At 51.0% G+C, this 26,757-nt stretch overlaps 1 protein-coding gene across 1 annotated transcript in view; it reads right to left on the bottom strand.

Moving 5' to 3' along the window:
* Window positions 1–26,757, bottom strand: part of SLC39A11 (solute carrier family 39 member 11) — a 60,019-nt gene that overhangs the window by 24,851 nt on the left and 8,411 nt on the right. Inside the window, exons 5-6 of the mRNA XM_052688271.1 lie at window positions 26,183–26,341; window positions 13,499–13,622 (exon numbers count right to left, since the gene is read on the bottom strand). Coding sequence (XP_052544231.1) covers window positions 13,499–13,622; window positions 26,183–26,341 — 283 coding nt within the window. The remainder of the gene's footprint in view (window positions 1–13,498; window positions 13,623–26,182; window positions 26,342–26,757) is intronic.

Raw genomic sequence — 26,757 nt, 5'->3', positions numbered from 1 at the left:
GAGCTACAGTGCTCCCAGAGCTGCCCATCAGGTGTCAGCAGCTCATTAGCAATTAGCAGAGACAGGCTGAGCTGAGAGCCTGGAAACCAAGCTGTGAAGGGTCTGGAGCATGAGTCTTATGGGAAGGGGATGGTTCATACTAGAGAATTGGAAGCTCAGGGGAGAGCTGCTCTCTTTCCACAACTCCCTGAAGTTGCTCTGTTTAATAGAAATAGGATGAGAGGTGATGGCCTCACATTGCTCCAGGGGAGGTTCAGGTTGGAGATAAGGAAACATTTGTTCTCAGAAAAAGCAGTGATGCACTGGCACAGCTGCCTAGGGAGGTGAGGGTATCACCATCCCAGGTTCCAGAACCATGGGGATGTGGTCAGTGGGCATAGCAGGGCCGGGCTGGACTTGGAGAACTTAGAGATCTTCTCCAATCTTAATGGTTCTATGACTATAATATCTCAGTGCATCAAATTGGGATGGAACTGAACTCATCTCGTGCAATGCAAAGCATGGCAGCAGGAGCAGCTCTATGGGACCTGCAGACCCCACAGCAGGACGGAATCTCACACTGCAGCCCAGCAGCACCCAGCACAGCCCTGCCCTTCCTCCCTGCCTCCCATCCATCTTCCTTCACTCTCCAACCATAAGGAAACCCCAGAAGAGAAAGTGCTTCAAAATTAACAGCCACAGCCCCCAGGGAAGCCAAGCCAGACAAGCTCTCACAGCAGCACATTCAGCCTTTCCAGGACAACACCAATCTTTCTTCATATCTTTTTCCTGCTATTGTTTTAAGGCTCTGCTCAGGTGCTGACAGCCTCTGACTGTGCAGCCATCGATCTGACAGGCATGGAATGGGTCAGGGGACCCCTTGGCTAAAGCCATTCCCTCATTATATTCTGCAGGAATTTCAGGGAGCAGAGCAGCAACAGCAGATGGGTGCTGGCGAGCACCTGCTCCCCTTCGCATGCTGCTCTTTAACAGATTTTAATTACTGTGAGTAATTAAGCACAGCACCTGTGATGGGAGAGGCACTGCAGGGCCCCAAGCTGGGTCTGCTCTGCTCAGAACCCACAGTGAGATCAGAAGGAATGGAAATGAAAGACAGCCTTTTCCCTTCCCTGTTTCAAGGAACGAGTCCCCAAGTGCAAGAGAAGCACAGCTGACAGAAAGTCTGCTCATGCAACAAAGCTGCTGAACGGGGAGCTCCGTGGAGTTGCCCAACTATGGCCAAAGAATGGTGCTTTTAAAACACGTTGCTTATTCAGCACTAGCAAAAGCAGCAGTGAGGAGCTCAGGGATCAAACCCACAGACCAGCAGAGATGAGCAGCAGGGGACACCTGTGACACCATTTACACGCTGCGTGACCACAGTCCCAGCCCCCTGGCACATGCTCAGCACTCTGCTCCCCCCCGACTAAGGAACAAATTTATTTCCAACATTTCTGGCAGATAAAAGAGGTCTCTGCATCTGCTGGGGCTTTCAGTAAAGAAGATAAATAGAGAGTGTCATGACTCACTGTCTATTAGGCGCCTTCATTTATCCAAGCGTGCACAGGAGCTCTCATAAAAGGTTGTTTAATTCAGCATGACTGACTACCACTGGCTCTCAGACACGCGGTTATTGCTGGGATCCGTCTGAAGTTTGGAGTCAGGAGGAGGCAGCAGCCATCCCCTGCTCCAGAGAGCATCAGACAATGAGCAAAGGGGTTCCTGCAGCCCAGCTCCCAACACAACACTGCACAGAACAACACAGCCTGCAATCAGCCCCAGTATTAATGGCCAAAAAGGAGCTGGGAGACTCCTGGAGCCAAAGGCTGCCCTCCCTGCCCCACACCGTCCCCACCCTGGGCAATCCCAGGAAAGAGGGACACATGCAGCTCCAGAGCAGCCCTCCCCAGCTTCACAAGTGTTACTTCCATCCACATGGCCCTGATGCTAACACAAGAACTTCTCCTCCCTCCCTGTAATCCATCATCAAGAATAGGTGAAATTCAATGAAATCACTGCTCCAGCCCTCAGCACCTTCCTTCACCTACAGCAGCTGAGAAATCACACACAGCAGGCACACAACACATGGGCCTTACTGCTGCTTTCCCTTTATCTTCCCATATTTTCTGTGATCTCACTCCTGCTGCAGGTGATGCTCTGAGCTGCCAGCAATGTCCAGGCTGGGAAAGGCTCCAGGTGTCCCAGGGAGCTGCTGCTGTGCTCAGAGGTGCACTCCAGGATGGGAAAACGAGTGCATAATACAGCTGTTAATTCAAACAAAGAGGCACTTGAGAAAAGCAATGAAAACGAAAAGAAACAGCACAGCAAGCCAAGCCTCTGGAAATCTCCACAAGGTGCAACAAAGCAGCACCTTCCTTTTCCAAAGCTGCATCAATTCACTCCCATAACCCTCAAGCATCTGCTTGCAGCGAAGCCAATGCCTCGGGAGCTGCCTCCACACGTGGTGGTGGTGGCCCAGGACGGTCCCCAGAGCAGGGACCTGACTGGGGATGGGGCAGGGAGTGAACACCTGGCATGGGAGCAGCCTGACCCCCGCCCCAAAACCAGCAGTGCAAGACACAGAGGAGACTTTCCCAAGATCAGGACCTCCCATGGCTGTGCCACCGAGCTGTGCTTGGGTGAAGGACTGAGCAATGGCAGCAGTGGCACAGCCCCAACCCAGCACACAGCGGCACTGCAGTAACACCGAGGCCAAAGCATCCCTCACCCCTCAGGGTGACATAGGTGACATTGTGCCAAAGAGGAGGAGGATGGCTGCCCAAAGCTCACCTCTTGGTGTCTGCAGCATTTAAAGATTAATTTCTTGGGCAAGAGCAGCAACACAACGTTAAATGTAATTACATGCACCAGGTCCTTTTAAGCAAACTAATTCCTGCTAACTTCCAAGAGCTTTTCAAAGAGCTCCCAGTAGATGAAGTGTACTGCTGAATCATTTTATGCTGAAAATTTACACATCTGAGATAACTTAATTGCTTCATTTTGGAGCACTATGCTGCATTCAGATCTCTGATCCCTAGCAAGGAACAGCACCTGATCTTAGCGACATGGGATGCATTGGATTCCTGAAGTAAGGGAACAACAAATAGATCTCTTTAGTTAATAATAAGGAAACTGAGCTCTTATTGGGACACAGGATGGGATCAGCAGGAGTGGTGCCACCCATGGGGCCACCGCGGTGCTCCGGATGCTCAGAATCACATCCTCATGGCCATCATTGTGCCACAGAGCCCCTCAGCAGGGCTCCATCCATCTGCTCTTTGTGCACACTTCTTGCAGCACTCCCAGGACGCCAGCCTAAAACCAGCCCAGAGGAGCAGCTCTATTCTTCTCCATTATTTCCATAATTTCAGCCTCACATGCCTTCATTCAAAGTCCTTTTAGTCTTCTTGTTTTCATCCCAGAAGGACATCGCGGCTTCAGCTACAGAAGTTCCCTTTGCAAATTAATTCAATTTGTTGGAAAATAGGAATCGATGAATAAATGCATGAGGGACCAGAGGTCCAAACAACCACAGAAACTGCACCGCAGGGCCGTGCCCAGCGCAGCCCATTAACATTCCACATTGCACAGAGGATGACAGAGCAGTGCCAGCACCCATCCACAGCCATCAGCTGCCCTGCTCCAAGCACAGCACTCACCAACTCCTGCCCAAGCATCCATTGCTATCAGAACATTACCAGTCTGGTTGGACGCCTCTCCACGCTCTCACAAAGCTCCTAGAAAACAAAGTGCAGCTTGAAAAAAAATCATTCTACAAATTGCATTCCTTGCAGCAGAGCAGGAGCAGCACCAGGCATCAGCACCAAAAAAAAAAGAGAACGGGGCACAGGGACAGCTAGAAAGGGCTGAAAGAGCCTAGAAAGTATTGTACTGATTCTTTTACAATCCAGGAATGGCTCACGGATGCTGTCAGCACCTGCATTCCAATTGCAGGGCACAGCCACACTGCAGCACGCAGGCAGATCCCCTCGCTAACAAAGAGGAGCCGCCCGGAGGAGCAGCAAAATAAATAAAGCAGCAGCATTTCGACCTGAGGAACTGTAGATTCAGTGCAATTGCACTGCTCGAAGGCAGCTTGCACCATCTGCTGCCACAGACCCGGTGCAGCCCTGCAGACACCCTGTGGGATGCAGCACGTGTGGGGTGGGAGCAGCAAAACGGGGGGTGAGGAGCGTGCTGCAAGCGTGCAGACAGATGGCAGCGAGCGTGCACAGCACCGGGACTCACAGGCAAATAGGGCTCCAAAAATAGAGCCTGGAGTTGAGCATGGGAGAAAATGTGATGAGAAACCACCTAATCTTAAAAAAGGAAAAATAACCATCATCATCATCATCAAGTGGTTTTTTTTCAGTTGTAAATAAGAACATCTAGATTTTTTTTCTTTCTGTCCCGTTCTGCAGGACAAAAGCTGAGATGACCCAGCAGAGGGGGGAGGAGGTGGTGCAGGGACACATCCTGCACCTCCCCAGCAGCACTGCACAGATTGCCATCAGCTCCATGTGCTGGGGCTGCTCCTGCCCCACAGCCTCCTGAAAAATATAAAACACATACACATATATACATAAATATAAGAGAAAAAGCCCTGTTTGCCCTCTGCTTATACACTGCAGCTGTTTTGCGTGATGAAGATGAAGTCAAGGTGCAGCCTCCAAAGGCAGAGGCTGAGCACAAGGCTGGTGCCTGGGCAGGAGGTCACCTGGGTCCCCAGCACGATCCAAATGGCTCTCAGGTGGGTCACTGGGTGCCAGCCAGGTTGGAGCAGGGCTATGCAGGGGAAGCTCTGCTGGCAGGGCTCCCTTGGCACAGCACCAGCGGGAGCTCACTCTGCAGACACCAGGAAATCCAAATGAAATGAAGCCACTGATAAGTCCCCCCATGGCACCAAGGACAGTCATACACTCAGCCTTAGGCATGCAATGTAAAATCCAGAGCTGTCACAGCACAGCCATCATTGGGGACTTCTCCAAAAATATTATTCAAGCACTCGAATCCTTCAAAAGTACTCAGAGGACGTCTCTAAACAGCACAGCCCAAGCAGCTGGGGAAGCTCCTGGTGATGGCATCCCTGCAACCAGGGCTGTTGGCAGCACAATAGGGGCACTAAACCTTCCCTGTGCCTGGAGAGTTGGGGGGAAGCAGCCCTATTTCACACCACAGAGGCTTTTTTTGGAAGCAACGCTTCTGCTTGCACTTCAGTTGTTAAACCTCCATCTAATATATTCATGCAATTCTTGCATACCTTATGTAGCAATTAATATTTAAGAAGCAAGTGCATGAAAATAGATACAGACAGGTTAAAAATTAAGTTCTTCTGCAGGCTCTGCAAGCTTTTTTTTTTTTTTTTTTTCCTCCAGGGCTACAAGCTGAAGGCAAAGCACCACGTTGTGTGCTTGTGATCTGCACACACCAGGTGTTACATCAGCAGTACAAAATCCCAGCACCTCTCCCAGATCCCATTGCCTGCACAGCTCCACCATCACCCCTTGCTTTTTTAAGAGCTCCTTTTGAGGCTGCCTACCAGCCCGAAGCCCTGAGCCCAGCAGAGCTCTGGTCCCACCAGTTCCAGGAGCAATAGGGCTGTGAGCGCAGCATTTGTCAGTGCCAACGATGCTCAGAGCTGGGGAAGCTTCCTGAGGGGGCGGAAAGAAAGCATGGATTCTAGTGCAGAGGCATGTTCATCATCCTGTGCCATATACCACAGAGCAGACTGCATGGAGAGGGCCAGGGCAGCAACCACCGGCCCAGGCCATCGTGGAAACGTGCTGGAATTGAAATCAGATGGGAAAGAATCAGTGCCACAGATCACAGGAGGACTCCCACCAATAGGAAAAAACAATCAGCTGCTCTCAGAAGGAATACAGCTTCCTGAGCCTCTCGGCCCTCCCTGCACCCAGAGGATCACTGCAGCACTTGGGAGGTTTGCACTTGCACAGAGTTGGCATAGAGCAAAGCAGAGGCAGGAGAGCCCCAGCAACAATCAGAAATCCCAAAGCAGCACAGGGCTGTGTAAGCAGAGCCCTCCATGGTCACACGTAAAGTGAGCAGGGCACTGCACCTGTGTGGCAACAGACACTATATATATAAACATTATATACACACACACACACATATATATATATATATATATATATAGGGCAGGAGACCATTCGCCTTGCTGCAGCTCAGGATTGCCCAAATTCCCAGCCCATCATTTCCCAGCCCCACAGCACACCTCACTCACTTGAAGTCACATCAACCCTGCCTGCTTTCATACACTGTTATACTTAATGTTTGTTTAGTTTCAATGTGGGGGAACAACCCATTTCCCCATGCAATTCATTCCCTTTCCTTTATGCCCCTTCATGCTCCACGTCCTGTAAGCATCCCTGGCTGCTATCACTGCTGTCATACCTGATGACTGCAAGAGGTCCCAATGATCATTTCGCTCCCCCCAAAGCATCCTTAGGGCAAATCACATTTATGCCTGTCCCCATTCAACTGAAGAGCCACATCAAGAAAATAAATGAATTATTGCGTTTATTGAATGAAGTCAAAAGAAAAGGAAAAAAAAAAAAAACAACAAAAAAAACAAAGCAACATCCATTTCAAAAGCAATAACACTGATTGCCAGTTCAGCTCAATTTAATAAACCTTGATATATTTAAGAGTTTCTTGAAGGCAGCTGCAGTGGAATGGTTCCCCTGTGCTATCCCACTATCCCCTTGCAGTCTGTAACGGGATGAGGATGGATCCCAGCCCTCTGCACAGCTTCCAAAGCTCAATGCAGCCCTGGAGAAGTCCCCAAGGGATGCTCCAGTGGATGCTCCTGTAGGACAGACAATAGCAGAGGAGCCCACCTCTCATGGCTCTCCCACTCTGTACGATCCTGCATCACTGTACAGCGCCAACAGAGCTGCCCCAACCAACTGAGGGTGGAACCGAGGCTGCATAACTTATTTGATAAAGAGGCAGAGTTTAAAACTGAGTGAGAAAGGTAACAGATTGCCGGGCGTAGCCAGGAAATTAAAGCTCCTTGCTAATATTGCACAGAGTTAACGAGACTCAATTTGGGAAATGACTTCTCTGATTAAGGGCCATAAGCACTGCAGAAAGCATCTCGGCAGCCTCCAAGCCTGCTGATAGCACTGATTTCAGATTGTGTCCTGACAGCACATCACTCAGCAAACCTCAATAAGCCCCACAGACGAACAGATTGTGCTTACACAAAGCAAGCACGGAGCAGAGCAAAGGGCTCTGCAGGTGGGTGTGAAGGCTGCAGCACCTGGGAGCCCACCCAGCCCACCTGGCTTGCTAGCTTTGCTTTAGAGTAAAGGGACAGCCACACACAGCAAACAGGAGAGCAGAAAGCCACGTCCTGTGCTGTTAAATCTGTGCCTGTGTTGACACAGCAGGTAAGAGGCTCACAGGAAAAGCCACTTCAAAGACAACAAACAGCCTCTCCATTCTCAGGTGCATCTGTCCCCTCCCTGCCCACACACACAGCACAGGATGCACGAGGCATCACTGCAGCATCCATGGGATTCCAAAGCCCAAAGACCAGCAAGGTTGGTAGGGCCGGAACCCCCTACCAGGGGGGTTGGAACAACATGAGCTCTAAAGGTCCCTTCCCAACCCAAACCATTCTGCAATTTAAAGGTAATTCTGTGCCATCCTCCTCCACCTGCACCACATCCCTGGAACATTCAAGGAGAACAAAATGTCACCATCTCTGAGGGCTGATGGAAACGAGCCTGCATTTCCAAAAAGGGAATGGAAGCAATGGAAATGACGCATCTCCAAGAGCCGAACAGACGAAGATGGAGAAGCCAGAAGCAAAGCTGAGCCCTTCTGGCCACGTTCCATTTGGGAGAACACTGAAGGAACGAAGGATGCGTTACCAAGAAGCTATGGAAGGCAGAGCCAGTGGGGAGCAGTGCCAGGAGTGCAAGGCATGAACAAATGTCCCCCCCAAGGGCTGGGCAGCAGGCAGCTCCTCTCCTCGGTCCCACAGGAGCATCCACTGGAGCATCCCTTGGGGACTTCTCCAGGGCTGCATTGAGCTTTGGAAGCTGTGCAGAGGGCTGGGATCCATCCTCATCCCGTTACAGACTGCAAGGGGATAGTGGGATAGCACAGGGGAACCATTCCACTGCAGCTGCCTTCAAGAAACTCTTAAAGACTCTTAAGTCTGAGTAGCACAGGGCTATAGGGAGCAGCAGCCACCAGCTGGGGCACAGACACAAGGACTCTGCCCCACAGCACAGCACAGCTGCCCCTAGAGGTCGCAGGCTGACGTTTGCTCGGGGATTGGGCTCAATGTGGCTGGAAACTCGACAGATTCACACCAGGAGTTATTGACTGCAGACCTGGAGGAGCGCAGGGAGACAGAAATGAGCTCACAGAAACATTCCCAAACACTTTTCACCTGCTAAGGTGCACTGACACACAAAGAGATGCTCACACTGTGCCAAGGGTGAAGGAGAACAAACCACCCTTCCACATCTAGACTCAGAACTGCAGGTTCTGATCAGAACAGGGGCATGAGGCCCCATCTGAAGGCAGCTTTTTATCAGTTGCTGAGGGATTGCATGCTCTGATTTTTTATGTTTATTTTTTGAAGCTCTGTGTATATAAATTCACACTTAGTCATGGCCATAAAACCCACTGCCAGCACCCAGCTTGACAGGGACGGTCAATAACCATTTGAAATGCTCAAGAAAGGGGCATTAGAATGTTTTTAAATCAATACAGCCATAGCCAGAGGCGTTCATCATCAAGCTGGCTATTAAAATTCAAAATGAATTGATGCCTTTGGAGTGCAGCAGCTCTCCAGGCCAAGCATGGCATGAGCGTGTCAGCGCTGTTACAAATGCAGCGGGACCAACAAAAAGCAGTGAGCATCCCTTTCTGCAGGAGGATCTGCGTGTTGCATACGTTGTAATGGTTTAATGAACCTTCCTGACACACACACGGGGCTCTGGCTGGATATTGCTGCCATGAATCACTGCGGGGCGCTTGGCTGCTGAGGCACCGTGCAGCATCACTGCTCACAGCTCTGCTGCTGCTTGGGGAGTGAAGAGGGGGGTACAGCCCTGCAATGGGCACAGGTCACTGCCATGGAGGAGTTTTCCCCCTTGGCAGCTGGACCAGGGAGCAGAGGGTCCTTAGGGCCCTCAGAGACCCATTTTATTCTTGTATCCACCAAACTCTTGCTGGAATGCTGTACCCAAAAGCCATGCAGAGCTTACAAACCTCTGATTTTCGAAATACTTCTTTACATCCCAAAGAAGAGAACGCAGTCTTCTATAGAGAGCAGCCCTAAAGACACTGCTGCACACAATCACTGAGGTTGGAAAAGACTTCCAAGTTCCCCAAGTCCAACCCCAATCATCCCACCATGCCCATAACCACATCCCTCAGTGCCATACTCCCATGGTTCTGGAACACCTCCAGGGATGGTAACATTCCCACACCCCTGGGCAGCTGTGCCAGTGCCCGAGCACCCTTTTGGAGAAGAAACACCTACATACACCTATAAACGTTCCTAATATCAAACCTAACACCCCACCCCCCGGCATAACATAAAACCATTCCTTCTCATCCCATCTGTTGCCTGGGAGCAGATGCTGACCTTCACCCCATCATAACCTCCAGGCTGTGAAGAAAGATAAGCTCTCCCCTGAGCCTCCTCCAGAACCAACCATCCCATTCCCTCAGCTGCACTCCGTAAAACCTGTGCTCCAGCTGCTCTGCCCCATGCTGGCAGGGACACACTGTGACCAAAGTGCAGGACCTGGCACTTGGTCTCATACCACCAGCCTCAGACCATGGATCCAGCCTACATCCTTCCACAGGGCTTTTCTACCCTCAGGCTGACCAACATTTCCTCCCAGCTTGGTGCCAAATATACTGAGGGTGCACTCAATCCCCTCACCCAGATCATCAATGAAGATACTAAGATACCAAACAGGGCCAGCTCCTTCCCTGTCTTAGGGAACACCGAGACAGGAGGAACCCCATTAGCTCCAGTCATCCCAGTGAGCACAGCACACACCAGCCCCAAACCCATGAGAAATGGGGCCAGGAGGGGATTTTCCAGCTGCAGGGCCACAGCCAGGTGACAGAGGTGAGCAATACGTATGTTGTGCCTGGTGTACAAAGCCCACGCTCCACCCTCTGCCCTCTCTTTTTAATCATTCTCTAAGGGGTTTGGGGCCTTCTTTCATCTCTGCAGCTCCTTTCCTTCCTTTCATCAGAGGTTTATTACATCATTAGAGGATTTTAACTGCCCGCGTGCTGATGAAAGCTGTGCTGCATGAATGAGGTCTGCTTCTTCTCTGCACAGTCCACAGCAGCAACTGTGATACACAATAATTGCCTTTGAAAGGAAAAAAAAAATGAAGCAGAAAGGGACAGAATGACCCTCAGAAAAAAGCAAAGAATTAGAGAGGCTCTGATGAGTCTCGGGCAGCTCTGGGGCTGGCGCTGGCAGTGCAGCTGGTTTGCTGCAGCAGCTCAAATTTAAGAAAAAAAAAAAAATACAATTTTCATCTAACAAGATTTGTCTACAATGTCCCCAAGTCCCGTGGCTCATATAAGTAACACATTTAATGAAATTTCATTTCGTAAACACGCTATTTCACACACCAGTACTTTCCCCCAACTGCTCTTCCCCTGTGGATTCGCTCACTGAACTGTGCAAGAATGCCATGGTGCCATTTCATAGAATGGCCTGAGTTGAAAAGGACCACAGTGATCATCTAGTTTGAACCCCCTGCTGTGTGCAGGGTCACCAACCAGCAGCCCAGGCTGCCCAGAGCCACATCCAGCCTGGCTTTGAATGCCAGCAGGGATGGGGCATCCACAGCCTCCTTGGGCAGCCTGTTCCAGTGCCTCACCACCCTCTGTGTGAAAAACTTCCTCCTTGTATCTAACCTAAACCTCCCCTCTCTCAGTTTAACACCATTCCCCATTGTCGTATCATTACCCCTTCTGAAAGCCAGCAGAGCCACTACCATAAAGCCCAGTGCCCCTTCATAGGGATGACTCCACGTTGGCAGCACCCTATTGGATGCACACATTGGCAACATCCAGGCATTTCCTTGGACACAGAACTTCCACTATGATACAGCAATGGGAACTCAGAGCAGGAATGAAGGAGGCTGCTTGTGAACATCCCCACCCGCCATCAGACGAATGGCTCTGCACCAGGACATGGGGAAGGATCAGCACGCCTTGCTGCTCCATCGCCACAGCTTGCAGGGGTGTGAGTCACAGCTCGGGTTGCAGGATGCCATGCCCTATGTAAATCCTTTCTGAGAACTGCCCAAGAACACCGTGCACGTAGCTGTGATGGAAAGGGTCAAACCCGGACTTCCCAACCTGCAGGAAGCACAGCCCACAGTGATCTGCTGGAAGTATTCCTGTGCTTTGGAAGCACGAGGACCCACGGAGCTGGGGTAGCCATGGGGAGGGGGCAGCACTCTGAAGGGCTTTGTTTGTGCAAAGCAAAGCCAAAGAAACCTCCTCGTTCTTATCACAACCTGATCCCAGGGAGGGAGAGAAACAGCTTACTGCCATTTCTCACCCTGAGAAAGCAAAGACAAGGCTGGATTTGTAGTAACTGAAGCCCAGAGGTTATCTCACTCATCAGACACTGAGTCTAGACACATATTTCTCTGCAATTCACACAAATCTGCCTATACTCCATTTCACATCGACACGCAGGTACTCACATCCCACTTCATGCATGCAGGAGGAGCCCCCTACCAACTCCCATCAAATCTCATTTGGAGCCACATCAACACCTGCTACACCTCCAGGGCAGCCCCCATCCTAGGGACCCATTGAGCAGTCAGCAGCTGGATGGGGAGGAATTAAGGCTAGGGGTTCCCAGCCCCAAATCCACAGAGCCCAGCCTGGTGGGTCCGTGCACCTCCACATCCTACAGCCAGTAAAGACAACTGAGAACAACACAGCGGTGCGCTTTGGGATTTTGCTGTTGTTGTTTTCACAGCTTTAGCGATTTTCAAGCACGTAAATACGAAGTAAGGGTCAATGATTCAACAGCGATTAAGGCTGAAATGTTGCAGCTCGTACCCATTAGACTTCAGAAATACCCATTATGTTTCCAAAGTGTTTCCAGGAGCCCAGCCAAGCAGTACTTGGGGAGAGCTGCCTCCTCAGAAGGCTCCACGTACCTCGCGAGCACACCGAGCAGGCAAAAGCAGCAGCAAGAAACAAACAGAAGAATTAATGCATTGTAGATTCTTAATGCTGTTCCCACAGAGAGAGGAAAAAACCTTGGAGCCCGATGAAAATTTTCAATTCTCAAAACCATTCACACTGTTTGTAACTATGAAAGAAGACAAAAACATCAAACTGTAGTGGTTTAGGTTTGTGACAATTGCTGGGCTGCCTGCTTTCTCCTCTGTCCCTGGGATGGAGTTTCCACCCCATTGAACATCAAACCCCCACAGCAGCCCCACAGAGGGGATGTTGGAGCAGCCCTCAGGCTGTTCTGGGAGCCCCCCAGCACACCGTGCCCAGCGCAGGGCTTCCCTCCCTCCCTCCCTCCCTCTGGGGAAATGCAAGCTGGCATTTCAAATCCTGACGAATGTACAGATTTGAAACATTTTATGAAACATGCAATTAAGCAATGCTGTTAAATAACAGAGCCTGGTGCACGAGGATAGTGCTATTCTTTGCAAAAAGGATCGTTTCTTCATCTCAGCCCGCATCCAATTACTGACAGCTAAAACAGCATTTCACCCTATTGCCAACCAAGATAAAGCAGAGGGACGATGAGATTAATTCCCTAAATCACGTTTTCTTTGCCTAGAGAAAGGCTGAAGTGCAGCAGAACAGCAAGCTGTGCCACACAGAGGGTTTACATAGGGCATGGCACCCTCTCCCCCCCCCACACACCACGGCCATTGGAAACCTGGCGAGCTTCCACCACTCCGAACTGGGAGTTCCTTCTTTAAAAGCTCTCCAAAGGGAAAGAGCTGCCAAAGAGACACTTCACTCCTCGCTTTGGCAGCTGAAATCCTATTAGCCTCCAAAATGAGGACTGACAGCACGACCGGAGGCTCTCATCTGTTATTAGGGAGGGCACCGAGGGTCAGCGGAGCAGGAACCTCCGTATGGCACTGAGCACCAAGGGCAGGGCAGTGCTGGCTGTGCCCACGCTCACAGTAAACTTATCTCAGGCTGAGCTGATGATTTCATTTCCCTGGTGAATTAGATATCTAGTTATCAATAATTCATAGCCACAGGCAGATGTGCAAGTGGTTTTGAGAAGTGAAGTAGAAACAGAAATAATGATTCTTGGAATGAAAGCCAGCGCAGAGACAGAACCAGAAGGGGGAGAGGAGATGCACTTTGCACGCACGTGTCAAAACCAAGCCAATGTCAGTCACATACGTTACAGCCTGGGTGCCAGCTTAAGAGGGGCATTCCCAAACGCTCTGCAGGTGGTATATGACAGGATGCTTGCCTGGATGGTGCCCAGCTCTACCTATCCGGATGGACAGCTCGCTCTCGTGGTCTGGCCAGCAGGCAGGATCCTGCTCACACTTCTCTTTCGCCGCTCGCGGGTCGCAGCTCAAGGCAAACACAGTGGAGGGGGGTCCGCTGAAACCCTGCAATGCAAGAGGTAAATTTAGGCTTTTCCCACATCTTCCCATCGGCTTTCTCTCAGCCCTGTCCCCAGGGACTGCTCCAGCATCTGCATGGCTGGGAATGCCTAGGAGACAACGAGCTCCTGTGTGCCCAGGGGTTGGTGACCCAGTCCTGCTGACCCCAACAACGGGTTGGCACTGAGGTCTCATTTCTTCAGCCTGTGTTGGGTTTGCAAGGGAAACAGTATGTTCCAAAATGAACCAGTTTCCTCGGCCTTTAAGTGAGATGTCACGTTCACAACCACCCAGCGTTATTTCCAGAGCCAGAAGGCCCTGTGAGACTCCAGACTCAGCTGGAGTATATCCCTACAGCACTTGTAACCTCCAAAAAACAGCATGAGATGGCCAAAACCAACACATCCAGCTACGTGCAAAGTCTGCAGAGAGCAGAGCATGCAGCAAGAGGGACCCTGAGCCCTGCCAACCCAGGCAAGGCTCACAGAAACCTGCTGCGACTGGGGACTGCCAGAGCATCAGCTAAAAGAATCCTAACAGCCTTGTTTGTGCTCTGGGACACGTGGCACCGAGCTCTGCCCCAGGCTGCTCAATCCCCCTGGAGCCCCATGGTTCCCAGCCAGAAGCAGTGGCACGCACAGGGATGGATGTCACCAGGCAGGAGCACGGGCTGAGCTCTGTGCTGGTGGCAGCAGAAGGAGGGGACATGCACCCAACAGCCCGCAGCAGTAATGGGAGCCCTGCTGGGTAAGGTCGTGTTAAACAAAAGTAAAGGTTAAAGATGAATAACTCAGTCGTCTCTTCTCCCAGCATTTGCATAATACTGTCTGACCTGGGCTTTTAATACTAATCACACACTCGCTGCCGGTCTTCTCTTGCAGTTTAATCAGGGTGCACTCACCTCCTCTAACCCAGCACCTGGAAGCAGCGTTGTTGTAGGAGGGGCTGCTGCTCTGCTTGAGCAGGAACAATTTCTTCCCCCAAAAAGCAGCAGGGCACTGGCACAACTGCCAGGGAGTGGGGGGTTTCCATCCCTGGAGGTGTTCAGAACTGTGGGGATGTGGTACTGAGGGGCAGCTGGGCTCAGGGATCTTGACCTTCAGCACGCTCTCCCTGCCCATGCACAGAGCTACCAAACCATCCAAACAACTGCAGCTCAAGTTAAAGAGGTCCCAGCAGCACAGTTCTCCCGAGGTCAGGCCGCTTGCCTCCACATTTGCAGTCCTGCAGAGCAGCATCCCACAGCTATTTGCTGCACAGCCAATGATTATCAACACGGTACCCGCAGCTCTGCTTCCGTGCAAGGAAACGCAAAACTTGAAGGTATTTCAAGATGCTTATTGTAAGGTCAGGTCACCTCCCTGCTGGCTGCACAAACACACAACTCTATCAATTGGAAAAAATATGAGTGACCTTCAGGAAAGCACACGGTTCTTCCAACTGCGATCGCTCTGAGTCATTTCAGTCCGGTCCCTGCATGAGTCCCTTAATTGGAACGTGTCAACGGGTTAAAAAAGCATTAGAAAGAGAAGAGGGAAGTCAACCCACGTTAATTAGCTTGTGCCACTAATTAGCGTTAACTGAAATAACCACGGGGGCTGATTGCTTTCCAAAAGCCCAAATGCAAAGGGAGACAGGCACAGGAAGACCCGCGGAGCTGGGAGGAAACTATTCTGGGCACAGGAATCCCCGCGGCCCTCGCTTCTCTTTGCAGAGCTGCAGCAGAAAAGTCATTAGGATTTCATGGCCGACTGTGTTCAAAGGAAATGCAGCCTTACAGGCAGCAGAGAACAGTCAATTTCCACATGTATACATAATGAAAACTCAAGGAGGTGCCCAAAAGCATGGAAGCAGCGCCAGCAGCTCATGCCCTGCGACAGGGAAATCCCATCTGGGGTGTGAAACCCTCGTCTGCAGCAGCCATAGTGTGGGGAAGGAGCAGACCGGCAGCAGCACCCAGTCCAGCTCCCCAAAGTGACCTATGCTGCAGATGGACACAATAGCCCCCTGGCCCTGCTGCATGGGATAGGCTTTTCTTCTTCCCCATGTCCTTGCAAGGCAAAGGGATCAGTGCAGAGCTGTGTGGTGGCTGAAGGAGAGCTCTCACCACACAGCAGGGTCAAGCCCTGGAGCACAGCATCCCAGATGCCCCCACATGATGCCAATCTGTCCTCCTGCACCAGCTGCCAGCAGAACCAAGTTTAACAGCAACACAACGGAGCGATGCCTTTAAGAAACAACCTGCTCCTTCCCCACGCAACCAATAAAGGAGAACAAATTAATGAAGGAATCAGGATGACGAAACACAACGCTACAGCTTGGCGGGGATCAGTCAGTACAGAACTTGAGGGTGCTGCCAACCCATTGCTGTGCTGGACGCCTCAGCAGCTCCACGGACACAAAGTGCCATCCATCAGCCAGTGGCAGAAAGCATTTCAAGGGGAAAAAGAAATGGGATGGATTTCATGATGCGATTTTAAAACTAAATAAACGTTTCTAACTTGTCCAGGAGCTAACACAGAGGAACAAATAAGAGAGGGTAATAAGGATGCTGTGATGGTGCCCAGAGGCATTCAGTTTGTTCTTATTAAAAGAGAGAAAGTGGTAACAGAAAGGCAAAGCACCAGGATGGGTGGGCAGCAGTAGAGACAAAGAGCAGAGCTGTGAGGGACAGAGCAAGGCAGCCCCAAGCCCTGCACAGCCCCAGCTCCCAGCACGGCCACACAGTACTGTGTAAGGAGGAGAAAGCCAAATTTGTTTTCATATGCAAGCTGTGGGTCTTCAAGTGTTTCAGGTACATCTTGTTTTGCATTTTAATTTGCAGACCGTTAATAACAGACCAGCAATAACAGGCAGGGCAACAGAAAAGCACTTCAAAGCCAATTCTTCGCAGGCTTGCTAATGAGAGCCAGGTCAGCTCTGCTAACTGCACTGTAAGACATGGAGGTGTCTCAGGATTTCTTGCACTTTCCCCCTAGAGGTCAGCTGGCTGAGGTTTCGTAACGCCTGAACCAGAGCAGGCACAACCAGAGGCAGCAATCAGAGCCACCTGCAGAGAGCTCCCAGCTGCACTGCCAGGAGAGCACAGACCATGTTAGAAAAGATGACGCACGGAAAAAATAAATGCACGGGATGCACAGCATGAGCTTGCATGGTCCTGGTGGTTACACAGAGATCTTGGGGTCTACAAACCCAGTCCAAACCCTAATCCCAACAGACAGCTCCCAGCTGGACCCTTGCTCCCCATCCCCGCAGAATCACAGGATTCTTAAGGTTGGAAAAGACCTTCACGATGTCCAAGCCCAACCCCAATCCATCCTACTGTGCCCACTGACCACATCTCTCAGTGCCACATCCCCATGGTCAAGAAACACCTCCAGGGATGGTGACCACACCACTCTCTGGGCAGCTGCACCAGTCCCTGACCACTTTTTTGGGGATGTTTCCTAACATCCAACCTGAACATCCTCTGGTGCAACGTGAGGCCATGATCTCTCCTCCTACTGAAGCCCCAGGGCTGAGCTCTATCCAGCAGTGGCTGGGGATCACCTTTCCCAGGCATCACAGCATGAGCCCTTTGGAGATCTATCAGCACCAACTCACAGGGTCTGCATCTGAGCACAGCCACGTTTTCAGCCTCCAATAAAACAATCGATCCCATCATCATTCAGCCCCACCAGGACCATACCTCTACTCCACAGCTTTCCCAGGGGGCTCAGCCCACCACCCCCAGCCCTGCAGCCTGCACTACGCTCACCCAAATGCACCCCGGGGCTGGGAGGAGGGGAAAGATGGGGGGGTCTGGGGCTTCCAGTGCCCACACTGAGCATCTCCCATCTGCCTCCTGCCACACTGCATCCTCCCACGTCCACACAGCCCGTAGCTATGGCAGCGGGAATGGGGAAGGGAAGGTTTGTCCCTGGATAGAAAAGAAATCAGCATTTGTTCATCAGGTTTTTGCTCCAACAGCATCTTGCAAGAAGACAACAGCAAACTAGAAGGTCTCTCCTGCTGCAATGAGACAGCAAAACTTCCCCCTAAGAACCGGGAGCAAGAGAGCTTAAGTGAATATTAAGGAAGCCCGGTATCAGTTTATCTGTAACTAATGTAATACTATTGCGAGTACATTTTATTCACTGCTAATTATCAGCCGCTTTGATAACTCATAATTCTTCCAAATTGCAAACAGCAGCTCTAATCATCGCTCCCCACTGACGAGCTGCAAGAATAAATCAATCCTCCTCCCACATCTCCCAGGGGATGAGGACAGTCCCAAGGGGTGATCCGGAGCATCCCGAGTGTCCCACAAAGGCAGACAAGCTGGTAAAAGATATTTTTGGTCAAAGCCAAATATACTGGGTTTTTTTTTTTCCTCATCTGTGTGTTCGGGGCTTTGCCTTTCCAGGAGGGAGCACAAACACCACAGGAATGTTGCTGGCACTCCGTTCCCAAGCCCCCGAGGAAACCCAGGGGGTTTGTTACACAACGTGATGTTTTGTAAAGAGCAATATTTAACATGGCAGAGGGGAAGGAAGTTTTTGTAACCTCTGCCATTCCAAAAAAAAAAATAAAGGCACGCAAATGGAGCTTTGTTTTTTTTCCCCTGCGATCCAGCTGAAAACAACTTGTTAAACAAACAAGACCTCCTCGGCAAAAGGAGAAGGCAAATTGATGTCACCAATCTCCTGCTCTGAGAACGCTTGGAGGAACTTTGAACCCAAGCAGCCCTTTGCTAAGCAATCATCTAAATCCACCTCTGGAAGGCACTGCTGCTGAGCCAGGACAGCAAGGTTAGGGGTGGCAACACCCAGAAGCGCACATATGGAACACAGCCATCCTGCTGTCCTCCAGCTGCAACAGGTTGGAAGAATTCCCCCAGGGATGGCTCAGCCCATTGCCATCACTTGGCACAGCAGCACTGAGCCGGTGCTGCGAGATGAGGTTTTAATTGCGAGCAATAAGCCTTTAAGCCACCAACGGGATTAACCAAAGCTTTTGCTCCTCATGCTTACTGAAGCCTAAAGGAGCAGCTCTGCATCCTGCCCCAGTCTTTGCTTCCTGCTCACTTTGCATATTCAGAACGTGGCAGTGTGTATTTTCGCAGTCTCTATCCTGCGAGGCTTTTTGCAACAGTAAGAAAAAAAAGCCAAGGGAACTTCAATTAACAGCTCATTTTCACACCGTGTAATTCTCAGGAATGATTTGCTATCAGTGCAGATTGAACTGATGGGGAAAAAGGGAAGAGCAGGCCCAGGAAGGGCTGGCAGAATGCTGCTTCTCAGCCACGGCCCCTTCCCCTGCAGCACTGCCCTGAGCCAGCAGCAAAGGAGCATCATCCCAAGACAGAGCCTGCAGCAAACTCACTCCCCAGCTCAAGGTTCTGCTGCTGCTTTTTCTTTCTCACAGAGGAGATGCAGGCTTCTCAGGGTGTCTGCAGGAGGCAAGGGAGCCCGGTGCCTTCCCAGCACTCATCTGGAGAGGCCCTTCCATCAGTCCAATTACCTTGTTAATTCATTACAAGAGAGAGGTGTAATGAGGGACAAGGCACTTCCTAATTACCACCAATGAGAAGCTAACCAATTTCTCATGCTTCAGAGTGCTAGAAGTAGCAAGACTGCCCTAGAGGGCACAGCTGGATTTGGGGCCTGCCCTTAAACCAGTCACACAGCCTGCACTCATCCTTTGCATTCAAGGACACTTGGTTCACATTTTGCATTCCAAAACAGCTTCCAGCAAAGGAACCCAGTTCTGCTGCACCAGCATGGAGAGAACCCAGCAGGGTTCAGCATCTCTCCCTTTCTCAAGCTCCCTGCTGGTAAATAGGGCAGAACCCACATGCACAGAGGAGCACACCTCCTCTCCTCGCTTATTCTACCAAAACCTACAAAAAACACTCTCTGGGTTTTTACAACTCAACTCCATTGGTGGTTGTAAACCTGCACAGTGCTGCTCCCCTCCTGGCTGCATCTCATTCTCCCAAGCATCCATGAAATATCACTTACTTATATGTGCTGCATTTACCTCACCAATAAAGTCCTGACAGGCCTTAAAATAAAAAACAGCACGTGAGAAATGTAAAGCAAACACAAGATGCCTTTCCAGCCTGCAGCTAAGGAAGGGCTCACACAGCCAGCTCCTCAATTTGCATTGGCTGTGAAGCCTGAGAGCACCACATTAACATCACCTCATCTTCAATGCCTTGTTGATAATTAGAGCAGGGCAAGAGGCAGGAAAATGCATCTCAAAGGCTTTCACACCCGAAGTGTGACATCCTCAGGCAGCACCCAGTGCCCCCCTTTGCCTCGCTAGAGGGGGAGGGACAGCCAGGTGGGCACCATGAGAAAAGCCTCAAGGATGAAAAACCAACACAAAACCTTTTCACTGCTCCCTGCCATGCTGGGCTGTGCAGCAGCAAGGCATGGGGCCGTATGTCCTAACATGGGCACTGCTGTCCTCACCACGAGGCACAACATCAGCTCCTTGCAGCCCATTGCAGAGCAGGCAGCGTGTCGAGCAGGTCTGGGTGAATCACAGCTTACCTCGAGAGCAGGCTGACATCGTGCTGCATTTCTAGATGGATGCAGATGGATTTCCTGTGCTTTACATGAAAGCAGGCTTCCTCTCCCTGACAGTTCACCAACCAACCAATTGGAGCTTGACTCTCTTAATGGTGGGTTTATACTTCACAGCGGAGGCATTCATTTGGGTGATGCCAGGAACAAATTCTAAGGTGGATTTGAAGATGAAGGAACAGATGAGGAGCCATCCATAGCACTCATTGTACCACAGGTGCACAGGGCCTCTTGCAGGTACCCAAATCAGTGTATAAACACTGCTGAAGATCATCCTATGGCTGAAGATGTTTCTCCCAATGTGAACTGGCACCACAATCCCTAAACAGGGACCAACCCTGAGCCCTCCACTGAATCACTGCATATCCCAAGTTGGAAGGGATCCATAAGGATCACCGAGTCCATCCCTAAGGTGCAGGGACAGCAGTGTCTCCACACGCTGCTGTCCCCACTGCCACCCCCCATTCAGCCCCACAGCAGCTCAATCCAGAGGAAAAGCAAAGCAACCAGCAATGCATGCTCCAATTCAGTCAGCAGAGAGCTCACAGTGCCCAGGATCCAGCAGAACTGGCCCTGACAGCAACAACCCACCATGTTACCATTGAGATGCACCCAGCAGATATGGGGGAGATCTGTCATTCCCATTTACTATGGTTTTGGTTATTATTATTATTTTTTTTTTCTTTTTTCCTTTCCAAAATTTGTTCTCCTTTACAAATTTCAGCCAGCCCCTTTGCAGTAACTGAAATGCAGCAGGGCTGAGAGCAGCCCTACTTTGACTGGAGCCTTGTCAACAGGTAACAACCCACCATCAGGGTAACCAGAGGGAATGGACAGAAATGCACAGCATAGAGGTAATGGGGGAGAAGCATGGCTGGCACAGTGCTGACAGCTCATTGAATTAAGCCAGGGTCCCCCAGCCCTGACTTCTGCAGGATTGTGCACCTCCTGTTGTCAGCAGCTCCTACCACTGCAGGGTCCATCTGCCATCAAAGCACTCAAGAAATATCATTTATTTAAATGGAGGCTTGCCTTGGGGAGCAGGACCAGCAAGACGCTGTCAGAGGAGAACTGGTATCCACCAAGGATCCCACAGGTGGGTTCAAAGAAGCAGAAGCACCTTCCCCATATTCCACACTCCCAAAGATGGTCCCCTTCCTCAGTGACCAGAGTAGGATCCCCCTGTCTGAGCCAGCAGGATGTGGAGCAGACCAAGCAGAAGGGCTGCTGTTTGTTTTCCCTGAAGCAAAGGAAGTCAGATCAGAGCAGGAATGCAGTCAGGCTGCAGCTCACCAACCCCGTCCATCCAGCTCATCCCATCCCTGCTACGAGGCAGACCACACTCCTGCAGCCCCTGCACACACAGCACAAGCTCAGCTGGGATCTGGAGCAAGCCTGAAACCCCAGCAACAAGCACAGCTCACAGATAGACAAGTTTTGTAACCATGCATTTACAGGCCTGCCAGTTCCCATCTTCTGCAGAAGTATCACCACTCAGTCCAACAACCAGAGCTCCCCAAGCAGGAGCTGACTACAAAACGAACTGCAGAGCAGCTCAGATGAAATGCATCATCTCCTTTTGCTGCACAACTCCTCCAGTGCCCTGGGAACCAGAGCCAGCAATCCCCTGCTTCAGGTCCTCACCCAACACAGCTCAAGTCTGTGTTCCCAAACCCTGAGCAGCATCTGTCCCATGGCCAGGAACTCAATAAGCCAGAAAACACACTGGGCACACATACATACACACCCTTAGGTTAACACTCAGAACACAAAGCCTCCACCTACTACAGCAATGAGGATGTGCAGCTAATTAACTTTCTAGGAGTCACAAATGAACAGGAAAAAGCACATTAAGAATGGGAACTCGTGATGGGCACGTCTCAGGGGAATTAACAAATCGCATCAGAGGAATTTTTATTCTGTTTATAAATTGATGCTGGTGATGAGCCCCAGCAAACCCCTACCAGCACATGGAATAACAAAGCCATCAGCCCCGGCCCCACACTGATCCCACAGGAGAGCTGCACCGTTGCTGTGGGGCTGGCAGGGATTTGGGAAGCAATGCATACCTCCTTCAGGCACATCCTGAGCCAAACTGCAGATAGCATCATTACTACGTGGGACAGCGTGCCTGGGATGTCTGTTTACTGAGTTCTCCAGTCCTTCCCAAGAGTGCTCCCAGAAATAGCCTAAAATTCACCATGCAAAGTGCTCGATCCCACAACAGACTCTAAAAAAAGCTCACACGCATCATTGGTTTTGCTGTGCTCACCCAGGCCAGCACACACCAAGACCCCATTGCAGTGCTCACAAACACGTGGATGAGGGGCAGGAGCACAGCACTGCTCTGCTACGAGGGGAGTTAATGGCATCTGGCCCTTGCTACCCCATGTACACACTCACTCCTCCCTCACTGACCCCAGGCCAAGTGCCTCACACTCCCACCTGCCCACCAAGCCACCACACAGCTGCACAGAGCAGCGTGAGAAGCCCCACATCAGGTAAGAGACATCAGCCAGGTGCTGAGCACAATTCCACCATGCAGCTTCCTCTCACAGAGCACCTGCCAACCCAGGAGAAAGGCTTTAAAAAGCCACTTTAGATACTATTTACTGTAAATCTAAGGAATGCTCCACCCATCACATGCAGCTTTATTGATTTACCCTGCAGTCAGAAAAAACAAACCCTGTATCTAGCTGGCAAGAAAATAAAAAAAAATTCGATCAAGGAGGTATTTCCAGGGTGGAACAACAGCCTCTCTCCACTCATCCTTTACCCAAACACTGCTCCAGCTATGGCTGGGTACCCAACAGCTCCCTGGCAGGGTACCCATGAGCTGCTGCCCATCTCACATCCCCTTCACACGCCCAGACCCCAGCACAGCACAAAAGTCTACCCGACATTTCCAGCCCCACAAGCCTTGAGGTAAAGGAGACAAAGGTGATTAAGCATCATTATCCTATTTAGCATGATGACCCCAAAGCAGAGAGGATGTCATGCAGCCGGGCAGCGGAAGGAACGTCGTGGTTAATGGGAAGGACAGACACAGCAGCACATCGGGGTGACGCAGCCCACGAGGGTCTGAGCCCTGCAGTAATTTTTATCTCCAGATGCATTTTTTCTCCCTTCCCTGAATTGTACCATCTTCCCTGTTCCACCAGCACCAAGCTCCACTCCCTCAAAGGAGCCTTTAAAGAGCAGTGATCCAGAAAAGGAAAAAGCAATAGAGCTCCTCCAAGCCACAGCTCTAACACAGGCTGTGCTCCAAATACACCCACCTGGACACAAGAGCAGTAATAGGCACTGGGACTGCCTGCAGCCCCCGCCTGAGGCTTGCTGACCTGGCTGTAAAGAGGCTGTCAGCGTCCAGCAGCTTGAAGATGAAAGAAAACACATGCATGCGTGCAAAGATTTAGGAGCAAAAGCAGCCAGGGAGTGTTTGAAAATCAGGGGCAGAGCTGGCTGCCTCTTTCAGACTCCTGTAGAATTCCTTTGGGAAGAGTAAGGCCAGAGCAAGAACCCAAAGGTGGAAGCACAACACATCACGCACACCAGAAGGCAGCAAAGTCAGCAGAGCTGCAAGACAGATTTGAAGGATGAGAATAATATTCCTTAATTCCAGTGTTCTTATGTGCTACTGTAGACCAAAGGCAGCCACTCGGCCTCGGGGACCCTTTGTGCAGAGCGCTGTGCCAACACACAGCTTTTATTAAGCCAGTCCTCCTTCAAAGGCTCTGATTGTTACCCTCAGCCCCAGTGCTTTCTGTGCACAGGGGAGAGTTCCTCACCCCACCACCTGCCCCTCAGAACATCACCAAGTGGGAATAATGTTAGAATTCAACACAGGAAGGAAGAAGTTGATGCAGCATCACCAGAGCCAGGGGAAGAAAGAAGCAGTCAGGTCACTCAGTAAGGGTAAGGTATTCCCTGAAGGTACAACAACACCCTGTTGCAGAATCAGCTCTGCTAAATATGACATGGAAGGAGGTGGTTAGTAGCATAAAGGAGATGCCCACTGTTCAGGGTTCTGAGGTCTGTTCTGCAAAGGTCACGCTCCCCAAGCGCACCCAAACACCGTGTCACACCTTGCTGTTCTCTGCCAGCTCTACAGACTCAGCTAACAGACAAGCAAACATACTAAAGCCTTCCCACAGGGAAGCCGTGAACAATAAAGATGTAATAGATTAAATCTGTCTTTTGTAGGGAATTTAATGACTACAGCTGTTCAGCATCATTAACCACTTTGTCTTGGCTTAAACCCCCCCCCACCATCCCCCCTCCAGCACTGCTGCTGAGCAAACAGCCGGGTACCAACAGAGCTGCTGCCAGCTGCGGGGGGAGCGAGGCAGTGCTCCCCACCTGGGAGCAGCTCTGGGGTGATAAGGAGTCATTAAAAGCTTTTAGGACCCGTTGCTATACAGCACAGCAATGAGGGAGGGGTGCCAGGGGTGGGCAGGGCTCTGTGCCAGAGCTGCGTATGGAAACGGCTCCTCCTGCCCAGGGCTGGGTGCCCGCTGCTCTCCTCGACATGCCTCTGTCTCCTGATTCAAAGAGGAGGGAGAAAAGAAACAAAAATCAAGACTGCAAGACGCTAACTGATGTAGAAAGAAGCAAGGTTTGGTGAAGAGCTCACGGAAGCACAAAGAGCTGAGCAGAAGCAGCAGCTCTTCTCCCATCAGGACTGAGCTGGACATTGAGCCCCAGCAAGACCAACGTGTTTCTAACACGCTTGGCACTGTCCCTGGCCATCCTGCTCTTTACAACACAAGAATTTCATGCCCCAGTGCTCTTCCACCCCTACACACACTCCCATTTCAAAATGCACACCAGCACAAAGCCACCAGGAAAGAGCAGGCTTCATGATGCAACTGTTTGTCTGTTCTGTTGAGAAACACCAGCATCAGACAGCTGATCAAACACAGCAGCACTATGCAGCCAGGGCAAACCAGTGCTGGAGACCTCAGGTTGCACAGAGCAGACACAAAAGGCACAGACCTGCTGCTGACAGTCCCCCAATGCTGCACGGCAGGGCCAGAAGCCTCAGCTCTGCACAGTGCTGCTGCTGAGAGGTGCTGAGCAAAGGCACACAGCCCCAGGGCACAGCACCGTTTCTGGGAGCACCAGGAGGAGGCAGGGAGAGACCTGGCCCATCTGACTGTGCCTGTTAGGGGAGGCTTGAAATGCAAAGGCATGGACACAGCCACAGCCACCAGCCCTGCCACTCCTCAAAGGGAACATCTCATGCTCCTCATCACAAATAATCCTACTTGCACTAAAATAATCGATTTTTTTTTTTATATATAATCTGTTTGGAGGGTTTTGATAACATCCTTTCAGATGAAGCCGTTTGTAGGTTTTCAGCCATAGAAGCTCCAGCACAGCTTCTGATTTATTTATTTATTTTTAATAATACTCTTAGACAGTAGGGTGGTTCATTCAATTCTGAGATGCTGAGAGGGCTGGCAGCTCTGCAAATTAAACCTCTGGGCTGAAACAGAAGGTCACACCTGAGCTGTTTGTGAAGTGTTGCCAGTGAAAAGAACAAAAGCAGAAGCGTGGAAAATAAAGGAAGCAAAAAGGAAAGAGCACAGACAGCCCAAAGCTGCATTCAGCACAGGCAGAGCCACAGAGTCTTGGGGAAAAGAGAGTTTCATTAGATCTGTGATAGAAAACAGCCTGTATCTGGCTTCTGTCACAGTGGAATCCAAAGGAAGCACAGAGGATGCAAAAGTACATGAGTTTTTGTGGCCTGGGACTACCAGCAGATCCAACAGCATTGCTCCACTGCTGTCTGTGCACAACTCCTGCACCCACCCCACAGCCTGCTGTGAGCTCAGCTCCACGAACCCCACACTGCAGGAAACAGGAAACATGTTACACTGAGGTTAGGAACACGTTTCTACCCCAAACAGCAACCCCAGAGCACACTGGCACCAGCTGTGGCTGCAGCGCTGGGTCAGCCCCATGGTGTGCAGCAGGCAGGAGTGCACTTACCAGCACCGGGATGAGGAGGTCAGCAAAGAAAACAAAAGCTGCTCCCAGAGCAAAGCCCACGGCCACGGGGACGAAAGCGAAGGCTCCAAAGCTGCCAGAGTGCTCGGCCATCTCAATAGCCGGGGCCAGGAGGGACCAGTAGGAGGCAGCCAGCATGACCTAGGAGACAGAAGGTGAGTGGTGAGAGCATGGGGACCACGCTGCTCTGCTCCCATAGGCTGAGAAACGAAGTCCCCATGGGCATCGATGCGCTCGGCCACGCAAGCAGTGTGGCCACTGTAACCCAGCCCCACCACCGTACCCAGCATCCCAGCCCAACTCAAGGATGGAGAAGGAAGGATTTTCCATCAGTATGAACCAGGAGTGTTTTTGTTGTCTCAAGCCTAAAACAGTGAGCGAAGCACATGAGATGGTTAGGGGAATTTTCTGGGGAATTCAGCAGCTGCAGAGCAGGAAAACCTCCCTTATCCCTGGGGAGCACCCAGGCACTGCCTGCTCTGGGCACAGATCCCAGCAGAGCTCTGTGCATTGCTTAGTGCTTAGCAGCAGCACCTGGAAAGGAGAAGGAACTATCC

Source organism: Tympanuchus pallidicinctus, unplaced genomic scaffold (genome assembly GCF_026119805.1).
Source record: "Tympanuchus pallidicinctus isolate F22 unplaced genomic scaffold, pur_lepc_1.0 scaffold23, whole genome shotgun sequence".
In the NCBI taxonomy this organism is placed as follows: domain Eukaryota; kingdom Metazoa; phylum Chordata; class Aves; order Galliformes; family Phasianidae; genus Tympanuchus; species Tympanuchus pallidicinctus.
This window is presented reverse-complemented; position numbering and strand designations above follow the sequence as displayed.